Source organism: Bactrocera neohumeralis, chromosome 2 (genome assembly GCF_024586455.1).
Source record: "Bactrocera neohumeralis isolate Rockhampton chromosome 2, APGP_CSIRO_Bneo_wtdbg2-racon-allhic-juicebox.fasta_v2, whole genome shotgun sequence".
Lineage (NCBI taxonomy): Eukaryota > Metazoa > Arthropoda > Insecta > Diptera > Tephritidae > Bactrocera > Bactrocera neohumeralis.
In genome coordinates, this window is record NC_065919.1 from 75144255 (window position 1) to 75160533 (window position 16279).

Genomic DNA, 16279 nt, shown 5'->3' on the forward strand with positions numbered 1-16279 from the left:
AGCGTCAGCCTCGAAATCTAACGCAGAATAACTCTATCCATCAGGAGCTATTTCGGACTAAGTAGGCAATTGAGAAGTAAAGTCCTCTACTGATGAACGAAGACCAAATTCTACAAGTTACTCATCATCCCCGTCCTGCTAAATGGTGCAGAGGCATGGACGATGACAACAGCTGATGAGTCGACGTTACGAGTTTTCTATAGAAAGGTTCTGCGGGAAGATTTATGGTCCTTTGCCGCAGCGAATATCGCATTCGATGAAACGAAGAGCTCTGAAAGTTTTCGACGCAGTACTCACCAGGGGAAGCAGAGGAAGCGCAAAATCTCTATTCCATTGGAAAGACCAGGTGGAGAAGGACCTGACTACACTTGGAATCTCCAAAACAGCGAAAAGGAAGAACTACTGACGCGCTGTTGAAAACAGTTTAAAATTATTACTTGGAAGAGAATTTATGGCAAATTCTGCCCCATATAACAAATGTATTTTGTAAAGGGTCGTAATGACAGTGCAGTGACCACGTTACATCAGTTTTCTAACATTCCATGCGCTTTCATAAGGCAGTTTAATATTGGTGTATCTATTATTTTTCCTGTGAGTGTACACATATTATCATAAGTATATATTGAAACTATAAGAAGACAAAAATAGATCTGACTACCCAAAATTAAAAATAAATTAACCAAAATTTGGCGTGAATTGGGGAGCACAATCACTGGACCAGGAGTGGCATGCAAATCAACCTGTTTCTTTCACCAGAGCTTACTGCAGATATAAAAATGTCATAGATCCTTAACGGCAATAAGAAGTCAGAAATGGTAAGTAACTGATAAGCAAATATACCTACATTCACATAATGGGGTTGCCAATAAGTACAGTTTGCCATAAATACAGATATAAAAGCAATCGATTTTTCTCCGGAAGCATCGTTGTGGTTAATATAATTATGAATAAATCTGAACCCGAAATAGGCCACTTGAGAGCCATTATCATAGACCTATAACATCAAAATAAGGTTAAACAACTCTAACGGGGATGGAAATATTTAATTTCGACGACCACTTAAAGTCACCACTGCGGGAGTCAACTCCAAACTATAAGACCAAACCGTTCCAATTGGTAAACCCTATATCCACACGCTAAACATCCATCATAAAAATGATAATCGAATTAGTGAAAGAACTTGCGTTTTCCGACGCTTCTCGGCGCGTATATTCTTCGCGACTTGAACAAAAAACTTGCGTGTTCTTTTGCATAATTTCTGCGTCGCCGGCAAAGGCTCCAATTGCGTTGTGCTGCGCTGTGAAATTCCTTTTGATCCTATCAAGTAAATTGAATTCGGCAATTTGAGTGCATTTTTCCAACATTTTCTTCTTTCGAGATGGCATTGGGGCGTTGTTGTTGGTATGGAGGCCTGCCGCCAACTGCCGTAATACTTATACACAAAGTGCAACAAAAACTCAAGCATTGCAGGCGCTCCGTGTGGAGGTATATGGGCGTGTGTGTGTGTGTGTGTGTGCCTGAAAAGTTGTCAAATCTTTTGGTTTTTTCGCGCTTTTCTTGCATGCGTACTTTTCGCAAAATTTACATTTAACCAAAGTGCCGTTATTGTTGCTTTATAATTTGTCGGCACTCACATTTTAAGCCGCTTTGGACAGGTAGTGATTTCGCAATTCGAGGTTACATCGTTAAAAGTTTCGCCGCCAAACAGTTTTCTGAGAGTTGTTTTGAAATTTGCACGCATTGCCGAGTCGAGATTATTGAAATTTTGAAATTTTTTCTTACAAATTTTTTAATGAAAGTTGCATAATATATGTGCTATAGTTAGATAAATCAGTCACATATAGAATATCCTCCCCGTGGCTTCAAGGCGAAAGCTTACCAAGTAAACCTAAGAGAGACAGGTTAAGACCTAGTATCGTTTTTATTGTTTATAGAATTTCGAGACTTCTTTTAGATAGTCCGACAAATGTTTAAACCAAGCTACCGAATTACCTGAACCAGAACACCTTCAGAAGACGAAACATTTCCTCCCCGGGGTTGCGCGCTAGGTTTGAGACCCGCCACGTAAAAAACACTACCAATGAAAGGAAGAAAACAACGGATAAGGGACACCCCTTTTGATGACGACCTCTGCAAACTCATTTAGGATTACGATTTAAGAGCTTGCACCTGGAATGTCCGGTCCCTCAATTGGGAACGTGCCGCTGCCCGGTTGACATCACCGCCGTCCAAGAAATGCGATGGATGGGGCTGAGTAAGCAATTGAGAAGTAAAGTCATCTCACGTCGAACAAAGAGCCAACTCTATAAGTCACTCATTATTCCCCCATTGATATATGTTGCAGAGGCATGGACGATGACAGCATCTGATGAGTCGAGTTTTCGAAAGAAATGGTCTGAGGAAGATTTATGGTTGGTTAAAGTACCAACGGCGGCAACGGCGAATACCACATTCGATGGAGCGATGAGCTGTATGAGTTATAAGCCGACATTGACATATTTAGTTCAGAGAATTAAAAGACAGCGACTACGCTGGCTAGGTCATGTCGTCCGTATGGATGAAAACACTCCAACTGTAAGAGTATTCGACGCATATCAAGATCTCCACTTCGTTGGAAAGACCTGGTAATACTGCTCCAGGATACTGCTCAGTATGAAAGGACCTCAGTGACCGAGATCGTCGCAAAGGTAGACCAGCAGTTCTTGATATATAGAGTACTAGCTCGACTCGACTCTTTTTGGTTCAATTCTGGATAAGCTGAATACATCAAGAAATTATCGCCAAGGATTCCTTCTGACCCGGTCTAAATCGGAGGAAATCTAGTGTGTCCTTTACTTTCAGCGAGGTTCGTCTTTTCGGAGTTTTAGGAATTTTAATTTGTCATTGTGCAATCGATGTTCACGTGTATTTTGTATAAAATGTTAAGAAGAAATTCACATAATCTCGATTCTCCGTTCTGAACAGTTTCGTCTTTAGAAGATCAAGGCTTAAATCGGACACCTTCGGACATCCAAGTAAACCAGCGTCAATTGAAATGAGGCCCGTAAGCAATCTTTCGATGAGTTCTTTAGAAGCCCAAGACATGCAGATCCCCTTTCTGAGAAGCTTGGAAACCTTTCGTACAAGCTAACCTATAAAATGATACAAGCAAAAGTAGACTCATAGCCATGCAATTCCTGTTCTTGTCTTAAGAAGTGACCGTTGGTAATAAAAATTTGGCAAAAGTCACTCCTAACATTATTTTTCTTCAAACCAAAAACACCAACAACACGGTTTTATTTAAATAAATCGTGTATACCAAAAATATGGCAGCATTAGGTAAGATTTGTGTAACGCCGGCAATGAAATGCCACTTATGTGTATTAATCAAATCACGTAGTTTCCCAACTTAAATACACTGCAAGGCACAGCGCACTCATACACACACATACATACACATGTATTTGGGGATAAATATTCTCCATATTTGCGCTAATTCTGCGGATAACTAAGTTGACACCGTTGCTGCGTTGCTCCGAGCCAAAGTTAACATGCGAGCAAATGTGCATATGTGTTCCGTTATGCTCCTGAACGTGTACGCGTGTGTGTGTCTTAGACCTGTGAGTAAGCTACATGAGCGTAGTGCTTGAGCCCATGTGTCCTACACAAAATCGTTGTGCCAAAGTTTTCAGCACTTGCATCAAGTAACAACAACAAAGCACACTTCTGCAAACTGCCGAATCATAAATAAATACCAAAAGGCATGCAAAATTAGGCAAACATTTATAGGAGTACGAAATACAGTTTTCTTCATATATATATGGACCGTGTTGGAGAAGCATTTTTTGAGATCTAAGAACAGGAAGTAGTCTCTCGGACAAAATCTCGAGAACGACGCCTTCCACGCTTTGGAGTGGGTTCATATTGGGCAATCCCCTGAATGACTGTCGATTGGACCCTGGAACGAGATGAGTGAGCTCAGTTTCATCCGCTGTCACATATCGACTCAAAAACTCGGCTTTATTACACTGAACATCTTCAAACACTGCTGCGTCTCATCAACTCGTCTTTTTTTTTTTTGGTCAAAAGTTAGCTCGCGCGGTACCTACTTTGCACAGGAGCTTTCTTATACCCAAGTATTGGTGAATGTTATGTTATATCTTTAAAATGATTGCTACAGCGCAAGATGACAATTGAAAATAGTAATTAGAGAGACACTTCGTAGGCGAATACGAATGCTTAACTCGAATAATGAAAGTCTACGTCTAACATCTTGCTAATTTGTAATATTCTTCTCCATGTTCCGACGGATGGGTAAAGTCGAAAAATTTATTCTTGTTTTCAGCAATCCCGTCAGCGCCCAGCTCCAGAAAGGGCAAAAGATAAGTAGTCGTCCCAAGGAAACACTTGAAAGTATTACCTTGAGCCTCAAAATTCCGGTTGCGGGTTAGGGGTAATCTCTAAGTGCTGCGCTGTAGGGAACCGATCGGATCGCAGGTTGTGGATAATGAAGGGGTATTTGCTGTAAAAGTTAGCAGTACCGAACCGCGTTCAGCAACAGAAGGGGTAGAGTCTCAGAGCATCTTTGGGTTGGACTGAGTCCCTCATAAAGCTAAAGTGACTCTCATCTCTTTGACGTGTATTATGGCGCTATTTAATATAACTTAGAATGTTAAGCTCATATCATAGGCACGACAGTGGTGGAGCTCTCAGTGATAAAACGATATGGTCCACAGACTTCGAGGAAGCCTTCTACCACTACTATGTTTTTAGTCATCAAAGGACGGTAGTTTCTGTACCTCGCGAAAATCTGCCACCTCGAATTAGATTAATTAATTTCAAGATGGATGAAAAAGCCTCCAAGGTGTAACCGTGTATTGAAAAATCCGCCTGCTCCGGCAGTCTGTCCAATCGATTTGGTGGTGCGAATTTCATGTAACGTAAACACTTGATAGTCCGTTCTAATTATATGACCACCGCTGTAGCTGAAGAGCGCTGGCTAATGGCAAAAGTGTGCAACTTTTGTCACGTCCGTACGCACGCTATAGCGCCTAAAAATATGCTTTTCATTTATTTAATACAAAAGCTATGTCTTACAAGCATTATGAAAGCATTTAGGCTAAGACGCTACCGCGATTACGACGACAACTTCGTGACTGTGGCCATCGTAAGTACTCCACACGCGCACCACAGCGTCGAAGCATTTGCTTGGAAGGAAATTTTAAAGGACTAATTTCTCTCGAGCTCAAACGACACACGGGCTAAGAAGTTGTCTATTTAATCCAGCGAAATCCCACGAAATTAACACATGTAAATATGTAATTAAAGCGGTAAATATGTGTGGGAGTTTGTGTGCTGAAATCATGTGCATAAATATGCAAACGCGCAATTACGAATACATACGAGCAGTTACCTGCCAACGTGCCTGTGCATTCGTATCTGCCCCTATGTGTTGCACGTTTATGTGGCAACCAGCCATAAAGTTTGTTGTCGTTCTGTGCCTACTCTCGTACAATTTATATTTGTAAATATTTCACGAACACTCACGAAAAGTTTTCATTGCGCCTGTTAATTAAAGAACATATTTTAGACTTCGAATGAACAACCTCGATTGTTGTGGCGTAAAACTACGGCAGAGAATAATTTTCAAGGAGTTCAAGTCAGCATGAAGTTTGAGTTTGGGGATTTGGTATTAAAATTGGGATTGTTGGAAGAATACTTGTACTTATTAAATTGCCAAGTAAGTTCTTGGAAGTGAGCCGCATGGAACCAGTATTTTGACGAAGCTCTCAAGGCAACTTCTTATAAAATGGCAAGTGATCAAAGGACCTTTAAGTTATACATATCACGGTTCGATCAAGTCAGAATATCAATACTTCAAGAGATCGTACATGTCTGCGGTCCTAGGTTCATTTTAATAATATTCTTCTTCTTTATTGGCGTAGACACCGACTATAGCCGAGTTTACAAAAGCGCGTCAGTCGTTCTTCTTTTCGCTGTTTGGCGTCAATTGGAGATTCCAAGTGTAGCCAAGTCCTTCTCCACTTGTTCTTTCCATCGGAATGGAGGTCTTCCTCTGCTTTTCGTCTTTTCGATCTAGAGACAGCCAGGTAGCTTGATGCGCGCCAGTCGTTCTTCTTTTCGCTGTTTGACGTCAATTGGAGATTCCAAGTGTAGCCAAGTCCTTCTCCACTTGTTCTTTCCATCGGAATGGAGGTCTTCCTCTGCTTTTCGTCTTTTCGATCTAGAGACAGCCAGGTAGCTTGATGAATTTTCCTTTGCTGGAATCTAGTACTACAGATAAACATATTTCGGGCTCAAGCGAAGTCGGTCAGCCATTTAAGGATGTTTCATCATGGAGGCTAAATTTACCCACCATTGTACTAAAGATACCTTCTTTGTCCGACGTGGCGTTAAAGTCACCAAGCACGATTTTGACATCGAGGCGAGGCAGCTCTCATAGGTGTGCTTCAGGCCCTCTTGAAAACATCTTTGGTCACATCGTTCTTCTCTTCCGAGGCTGTTTTCTTCTTTTCATTTGTAGTGTTTTTTACGTGGTGGTCCCAAACTCAGCGTACAACCCTGGGTAGGAATGGTTTACCTTCTTACTTTAGCTCGCCTTCCAACGTATATTTTTTGGCTATCCGGAGAATATTTGGCCCTCCATCCTTCAATCTCTCTTTAGCCTTTTAAATTTAAAGGAGGTCTTTACCTCTCTCTTCTCTCTCTCTCTTTTCGTATAAGCTCCCTCGTAAAATATTGATATTCACACACATATGATGTTTTGTACAATCCATTGTAATGGAAAGGTCTTTCCTATTGCTACAAAAACCGAACCAAAGTAATCAGTTCGAACCAAAAAATCTACATATTCAGACCGAGAGCTCCTACTTGCAGTTTTGGAAATATTTTATGCGGATACAACAACAATGAGAGCTCATTAACAATATAACAAACACTCAAGCACCTCAAGTCAACTCTTTTCCACGCTTCTCAGAAGAACTCAAATATGCGAAAATAATTTATTTTACAAAAATTTTCCGCATAGACTTTGATTAAGGGGCGCGTCTGGGCGGCGACAATTGGTGGCACCTCAAATTCATTTACTTGACTTGACATGAATGCATTTGGCCGCAATTATGAAATGAGTAGGAATATGTGTGCAGCCAAAGGTCGCAACTCGCGTTGAATAGAGTAGCGAAACGAAGCGACTAATGGTCTGTTAAACTCTCATACACACACACACCACACACACATGCATGCACGTCCGCCATGGGCTGTCGAGGCGGAATATCTTGCATTTTTGATTTATGTCCTTTGTAATGCAGCAGTCCTCCACACTCACCATTTAAAGCGGCTACTTTTGTAAGCTACTGTGGCCTACATTGTCGGGTGACATAGTAAAAATGTTGACAACAACAGCAACAGCTGAAATGCCCACACTTTTGCGCACTCAGCATTCTTAGAGCATTTCATACTCACTCTCATATACATATATGTTCGTGCGGTGCTTCTTTCACGAGCGTCATTTTACTAAAAAGTCCCACACCATAACTCTGTCATGTGGGTGTGTGTAGCGAGTGTGTCAACACAACAATGCCCTCCAAGGAATGTTGATCTTAGCTGTCCACCCTCCCTCTGCCGTTGTTGACTTTCTGCGTGGATTATGACAAACTTTCGATGGACCGGACATTAGCACATTACTCTCTTGGCAGTAGATGAAGAGAAGCAGCAAATGCTTGCGATTATTCTTTTTAATTTTTCTGAAGTCATAGCGGAACACGGCTATGTCATGGCTCTTATTTATAATTGATTGGAATTCCTTTCGGTTTCGTGATAAATGAAGTAATAATTGGGGATGTAAGGCAATTCAAAATTATACTTCATTTTGCCCCAAAAAATGTTTCTTGGAACAAACTTTTTAAGGCAAAGAAACAAGTTTAGGAGTAGTCTTGGAACTCGTTTATAACCGATTTTACAACAGCGCCCCAGTCATTCCTCCTTTTCTCTGTTTGGCGCCAATTGGAGACTCCATGTGTAGCCATGGTCTTCTCCACCTGATCTCTCCAATAGAGTGGAAGTCGTACTCTTTCCCAAGGCGGGCACTGCGTCGAATACTCTCAGAGCTGGCGTGTTTCCATTCATTCGGACGCCATAACCTAACCTGAACTATAAAGTGAGAAGACGAATCATTCAAAAAATTTTCCAAAACTTTCCGATATCAAGTGACTGACCCCTAGCTTTAAGGTCACATATATAGTATGCTACAATCTTCGATCTAACATAATGATAAATATGTCGGCTAGTATGAAAATATTTCGCATAAATACCTTCAATTCATTTTAACCGAAGCATGAAAACAAAAATAGCAAAGACAAATCTAAAACAAGAAAGTTAATTGCCGTTAATGACGACATTAATCACAAGAAAATGAACTGTGCCAAAGCCAACAATACTTGTACTGAAAGGAGAATATGAATACTTAAGTAGGCGACGTCTACAATAAGGGCAGCCGCGATGATGGAGTACAAAGGAACCGTTCAACGCAAAAAGCTATTAATGTAATTTCGAGGACCAACACAAACACTCCGTTCACCCGAAGCACGAACGAAGCAAAAATGAAAACGAGAGAAAAACTCACAATGGCGAACTAAGACTAAATTGATGATGAACTATGCCGTGCCATATTGCGCCTTTCAGCGGACGAAAGCAAGAAATTGCGCATAGGAAACACCAACAAGTGTAATAAGGAGAGTAATGAGACAATATAATGTGATAAAAAAGGTCGATCAGCGACGTAGCTGAGCACAATGGATATATCCAAAGGAATAATGTCAATGATATGATAGCTATGTTCTTCATATAGCTATACGAGTATTCAATAAAAAGTGTAAATACCCCGCATTAGGGAAAAATATCGAGGTTACGAAGCATGTCAGTGTTATCATATCGTCAAGCGGAATGCATCTAAAATTTGAAGATGTATTACTAAATTAAAGAGAAAATTCTGATATTAACACTTGTATGACGTCATTTTAGCGAAACGTCAACCAATTTAACATAACAACTGATCTAAATTGACTAGTCCATTTAAAAAAAGTTTTTTTTGGCGATTTTTGCCAGAGAAAGAAATTTATTTTGTTTATAATTTGTTTCCAATGAACAACATCTACGGAATTGTAGAAAATAGAGCAGAAGTGTTTTTGCGAGTTGACAATATCAGTAACACAACTATTTAAGTGGCACAAAGCATCCAGGGAAGGTCGTGAAAAATCGAAAACTTGCCTAATTAAATCGTTCATCTACCTCGAAAAAAGTTATGGAAACACTTGTCCAAAATCGTAGTGTCAGCATCAAAAAGATAGCAAAAGACCTCAACATCGATCCACTTATTTTGGTTAATGTTTTGGTTATGAAGCGTGTCAATGAATCTTGACCTGAATCTTTTGCACAAATGACACCAAGTAGAGATTACAGAACGCGTCATTACAGGTGATGAGATGTGGGTTTATAAAAATGGCGTCGAAACTGTCCAACAATTTAGCGAATGGCGCCCAAAAATGAGCCGAAACTGAAAAAAGCGAAATTCACTTAAGTCACTGAAGGCCATCCCAGCGGAAGCTTATAAAAAGTGTATGGGAATTTGGATCAAGCGTTGGTATGCACAAAATGAGCCTATTTTTAAGGCGATCAGTATAGATTTTTTTTGTCTACGTCAGATATTCCTAGAGCAACTGGTTCTTTGTAACAGAGCGAAGAGGAAAAGCTATAATTAAGACGTGTTTTAGATATGTGAAATCAAGGGCTACAATTAACAGTCTTGAGATGGTGTACTCCAATTTTAAACCTTGGCTTATCGGTCGGTTTTGATTACAATTTAATGAGAGAGTAATTCACAGGGCTCCAAGTAAAGTTTACGATGAGAACTCGAAACTGTCTGTAATTTGCCTTAACCTTCTTCAAAAGTTATATGTGGTTTCTTCGAATATATTTGTATCGGCATTGAAGGTCAAGTAAGCTTAAGAGGTCTATCTTAAGAGATATCTCACTTGTATAGCTTAGAACGGCGGTCGGTTGTCGTAGATAAAACACCTGGACAATGGAAGAGAAAGTGGCTAGATGTTTTCACTTCACCTTGCTCCATACAACTATGACAACTAGCGTCCAACAAGATTTTAAGCCATACCCCATGAATGCCAATTGGACACTGTCCAGTAAGAACTCCTACGATTGCGGAAAAATTAATTTTGCTCATAACAAGTACTTCAGCAGATCTTTTGCGCTCTACTCAAGGTTAGAAGTATCTCCCAGTAGCACAGGTTGTCGTTCGGCGCCTGCCAAGTGCATGCGTAGTCCATTGGTCCACTGCTAGAACAAAAGGTGCCAATGGATATCCAACTCAGTCGCATTACGTTGCGCACAGCTAGCTGATACGCTTTGCAGTTTCCAGCGATTCCTCTATGACCAGGCATCCAAACGAGTCTGATGATGAAGTAGCTTAATGCTAGTTCTAGTGACGACAGGCATTCTGCTGACGGAGTGATTGCGCACCTCCATTAAAGAGGCTGTATTTCGTATCAAATACGTCTACCGCCACTTTAACTCCTCCTAGCTTCAATTCATCCATGAAAAACTCACTGCGCTCTTCCCCATATCGACATCTCCTTTGTGTGTAGGAAGAAAAGGCAGAAGAGAAAAAGCCGGCACCGCACACTGATCCAAGTCTTCACTAAAGTATCTCTGAATTTAAGTTTAGGACAGTTGAATTTATTTATATCAAATATTGTCACCAGCACACTTCCAAGGAAATGGAAAGAAACATAAAGAAAAGTGCAATGTGGTTTGTAATCCTTTAAAACATCAATAGCGGACACTGGGCTGTTGATACTCCAAGCCACTTAAGCCTGTTTCCTCACGCGACTTTTGCACACACAAATAAGGATATGGTTTAACTTGAGTATTACCTTTGTAAGTATGTAAGTTTATGTTAAAATCCGAACATTTTTTAGACGAATGATTTTAAAAGCTACGAATTATGTGCAAGTCAGGTGGGAAACTCAGGAATCCTTTCGTCACGCATCAACCACAAGCAACAATTTCGACCACTACAATAGTAAAATAGAATTTGAATATTTATTTGGTCCCAAAGGCGTAAAAGCCTTGAAAACCTTTTGCTTTTATGTGTGAGTTTCAGAGTCACATGTATAGACACCTATATACATATACTATATAATGATATCTACCTACCTATATATTCAGCTATCTCTGCGAATATTAAAAAGTGTTGTATGTATCTGTGTACACCATTAGGGTCACTCTTCACTGTTTTTTGGCCACAAATAACTGACTCTAAGTGCACCCAAGCCGATGTTTACTACCTTCACACAGGCATATACAGCCAGCCAAACACAAATACTCTTCAAGAGTAATTGTTACTTTACTTTTACTTAGTGTACATAACAGTAAATCTTTTAGGAAGGCACTTAAGCTGTTCAACTTTTGCCATCTGTTAGTACTTCTTAGCCGAAACTCTAATCTGATACACAGCTCCCAGCATACGTATGTGTATACTACGTGTAAAAAAGTTAATAGTAAGAAGTTAAAAGGTCAGCTGAGAGACGATTTACATAAGAATCATCATAAATGTTAGTTCTATGAAAATTGAATAGTTCGAAGCTACTGGAAAGGCTTTTTTTCACAAAAAAAATGGTAAGGAATGCTGCCGAGTTAAAAATACGGGTCCGTACCAAGTGCGGAATCAAATTTCTGGTGCCGAAACACAAAGAATGTAAGAAAACACTTTCGGAGATAAATGTTTGTCGCGAGCAAGTGTTTATGATAGGTATACATAAATTATTAAAAAAGGGTCGAGAATGCGGCCAGGATGGCCATCAACATCAACTGATGATCAACATGTACATAAAATAAACGAATTGGTGCTTGAGAATCAACGATTAACAGTCAGAGATCTTACTAGCATCGTTGAAATATCGGAAAAATCAATGAAAATCATTTTGAAAGATAATTTGGGCCTAAGAAAAGTGAAGGCACGATACGTCTTGGATCTATGCTTACGACCCGAAAACAGACGATCGTGGCAAAGGTGAGCCGAAGCCGAAGAAACCATGTCAAAGCAGGGCGTTCAAGGGTATGTTGACAGTTTTTTTCGATTAACGAGGTGTGTTGCACTCCAAATTCCTTCCGACGGTCCACGATAATGCACAGCCGCAAACTGCATTGATTCTTCGTGTCGCAACCACCGTTTTCGCCTGATTTAGTTCCGTGTGACTTCTGGCTATTCAACAAACTCTACCGACCGCTTCGGGGAAACCATTTTCACTCCATTGAAGACAGTAAACTTGCATCGGTATGCGCATTAAAGTCTATTCCGGTAATGGACTCAGCAACTTTTTCTAGGATTGAAAGAAACGTTGGCACAAGTGTATTGGGGCCAAGAGGGGAATCTGGTTAGGATCAAATATGCCCAGTTTTGTTCGATAACTTGTTGCCATTTTGAAGGTAATTTCTTAATATCACTTTCATAGAAATCCTCGTCGCGATTGACAAAAACCGAGGGCAGTCGATTCTCGCAACCTTCTCTTGAGGCGATTTTTTGTGATTGGCAGGAAGAGATAGTAATCACCTGGTTCGAGTTCCAGACCATAAGGGACATGCGTAAGAATCTTCCAACTAAACTCACGGAACTTCTGGTGAGCCATTATCAATGTATGTGGCTTGGCGTTGTCTTGATAGAACAAAATACCTCTCCTTTTGCCCACAGCTGGACGCTTCTGGGGAATTGATACCTCCTGACGATCCAATTCTAGACAATACCGATCGAAGCTAATAGTTTGGCAGTAGGGAAGCAACTCGTAGCATATGACTCCTGCCAATCTCACCAAACACAAAGCAAAATCTTTCTAACCGTTAAGCCTGCCATAGCCACTTTTTACATCGGTTCACTGCGATTCGGACACGACCGTTTTTGTTTGACGTTGTTGTAAGTGAGTTCTTTTTCATAAGTCCATTGGGTTTTCATTGCGTTAACTTATTTGGCACCATACATCAGGCTTCTTTTTGAATAAAACCTCACTCCTGGGTCAGTGTTAACGATTTCCATAACTTTATCAAAATTTTCGATAATTGATTTTCCGGAGCGTGTTGCGTCTTCGACATCAAAATTAGCGAAACGGAATAAACGAGACACTGTTCGATCGCATGAGAGTCGGGTCTACGTAACCGGAATGGACCGGGATTTTCCGGACAAGGACTGTCAACTCGGCAAAACTCTGCAGCTACAACAACAACAACAGCAGTAAATATTCACATTTCCAGCCGCTTGGCTTGCGTTGGGAGTTTTATCGAGCCTGGTACTAAGTCAGGCAATCAAATAACGGTTAGATAAGTGTTTTAAGTATGGAATTTTATTTTTTCTTTTTGCTAAACCTAATATTAACATAAAGTTCAAAAATTAGAGTTAACCTGGACACAGCATTGTGCACTGTTCTCGCGAAATTATAAAGAAGCTACGCCTTCTGAACTCTTTTCATTACATTACAACTCATCCTTACCTAATTTCTGTTCCATCACCGTTATTTAAAGTCCAGTCGTACAACTATCCTGCGAGTACTTATAAGTTTTCTCTTCGTGTTCAGTATGCAGCACGGCTTACAACCATTCTCATTATGTCGCTTTTTATTTCTCACGTAGTATTTTAGCAGCTTGTTTATTTTCGGTTGTAAAATGTTAATGCTTAGTTTCTTAACTAAAATGCTTTTAATGTTACCTACAAGTGAAATAACAAAAGTCACAAGGAGCAAAAAGTAATTCAATAAAGCAGTCGTGATAATAAAATGCAAATATACATACATATAAACATAGCTACACACACACACACATACATGCAAGCGTTCCTTCATACACAAATACATAAGTATGTATGTAGAAAGTAATGGTTATCTACTCAAGTTATACTTGAACACATACAGATTTGTGGTAAAATGTATAAAAAGTGGGTAAGTGGCTAGTCCCCAATGTACAGATGAGTTCTTAGATGTACGCATATACACACACATACAACTTTTAACTTTTGAAGTCGCTATATTTTTTTCCTTTTCCTACCTGTAACTGGGTTCAACCTGATCGGTTGCACTTGTTCCTCAGTAGGTTAGATAAGAATGTTCTAAATCTAATTTACATAAATATCATCACAACAACAACACCCTATTGCAACATATTGCAGCCGATTGCTGACTGCCCAACAAACTGCCACAACTACCAAAGGTACTGCGGTACGAAAAGAGGATAGGTGCACGGCAGCCTTAAGAAATTGAAAAACTTTGTAATTTTCTAATTAAAGTGGAAAACTTGACGCGCTTTACTTTATTGTAACAGTTTTAAATAAGCATATGCAAAAGCAATAAGTAAGGCTAACGATGTGACCAGGAACTGTTCAGTTTAATATACAATAGATTATGCATGCCTGCATATACATACATACATTTGTATAGGTAGGTAAGCTTAGAAATTTAATATTACAAACTTTTTGCAATATTAAATTTTAATTCAAAAGCTCTTGTAAGAAATTTCATATTCAAAGGCGCCGAAGTAGGCTTTCAGTTTATTTTAACGACGGTGATTTATATGGTAAAAATATATTCGGAAATTCGGTTTGATTGACAGCTAAGACGTTCCCTTCTCAGAGTCGTCTGATTAGCAATCAACTCTCAATTAAGTTGTGGTTAATTCAACGACAATCCCTCGCTCAGTAAAGAAGTATATTTTTAACCAGAGCTTAACGGACAGATGCTGCTAACCAGACAATGAGGAAACTTATGGCCGAACTTTTTATACTCTGTTCAGGGTATCACAAAATCCTTTGAATTTCGCTTGCTAACGGAAAAATACATTTTATCACATCTTATTTGTTGGCTATTTTTTTCAATAATACTTAATTATTGGAATTATGTATGTTGTAGCACAGTGATCGCAATCACACTTTACTTTTATTAGATAGTATATTATTTAAAACAGATCACAACACAAAATATTTTTCACTATGTTTTATCTGTTAGAACTGAAAATACAATTCCTTTAAAAAATGTTTATTGTATATTTAAATAAATACGCATTTAAAGAAGAAATCATATATTAATAAAAGCACTTTTTTGTTAGAATTTTGTCAGAAAAACACAAGCACAAGCTCATTTTATATAAGGAGCGAACAAAACTGGACTACATTAGCTCTTTTTTTTTTGTAAACACTAATCACAAATGCTAAGTAACAATTTTCTTAAATATTATCTATGTACATATTCGTTCTTAGTTAGCTACAATTATCTATTTTGTCGGGTAAGTGAGATAGACAGATTATGCCTCTTCCAGTAACTGTCGTTCGAGGTCGGTGCCCTCGTATAGACCCTGTTTACGCATAGCTTCCTTTAACTGTTGATACTCAAAACGTTTTTTAGACCATTGATACCTTTACGACGTATTATTGCATAGAATATAAAAATCAAAATTTTAGCTCATAAATACTTCATTATCGTAAACTGTTGAATAACATACCTGCAAACCAGCCAATAGCCAAGTGTGCTGGTGAAAAATGTGCCAAAACCTACATGTGTCGACAGCCGAGTACGCGAAGTGCCCAGGAAGGTAGCAATCCCTACCGCTACACCACCACCAATCCCGTATAGATAACTATTACGAAAGCAGGGTATTTGTGAAACATCACGTCCAAATACTTTCAGCTCCTGCAATTGCAAAGCGACGAGTGTTAGAAAATGTCATTTATTAATTATTGAATAGTTTTACTCTTCTGATTGGTTCCTCGTCAACCATTAGTCTCGGGTCATCCATATTTGAAACTTAATTAGTAAAACTATAAACAATCCTCCAAATTCAACAAAAAAAATTCACATTTCACTATGAACAGCTGTTTTAACGTTACTACCGGCACACACCACACAGCTGTTCAATGATAATGCAGGCCACGGAATTAATTTAGGATGCTTATTGACCGCTGTGACAGTGGACAATAAAAAAATTTTAGTAATATAAAAATTTCAAAGTTTCCAGTTTTAAAAAGTGGTTTAAAACATGAAAGTGCTTATTTTTTCGTTATTCATATATACTTTTACAATACGTGATTTGGCCCATAAGCATGGTAATGCAGTTCAAGCATTTGCTTTGGAGAGTTTCGTGATAAATGAGTGCTGCCACACGTGAGTTGGCAATTATTAACAGTTAATATTTATTTTAATTTACATATAACATATAGTTGCGGCATATGAGAGTT

General features: G+C 39.2%; 1 protein-coding gene across 1 annotated transcript; it reads right to left on the reverse strand.

The window, feature by feature from the left end:
- Positions 1-15026: 15026 nt before the first annotated feature.
- Positions 15027-15974, reverse strand: LOC126751398 (cytochrome c oxidase assembly protein COX20, mitochondrial). Its single transcript, XM_050461641.1, has 3 exons — positions 15796-15974; positions 15547-15734; positions 15027-15460 (listed from the first exon to the last, which is right to left on the reverse strand). Exons 1-3 carry the CDS (start codon positions 15838-15840, stop codon positions 15349-15351), a joined length of 345 nt encoding a protein of 114 aa, XP_050317598.1. The 5' UTR covers positions 15841-15974; the 3' UTR covers positions 15027-15348.
- Positions 15975-16279: the final 305 nt, after the last annotated feature.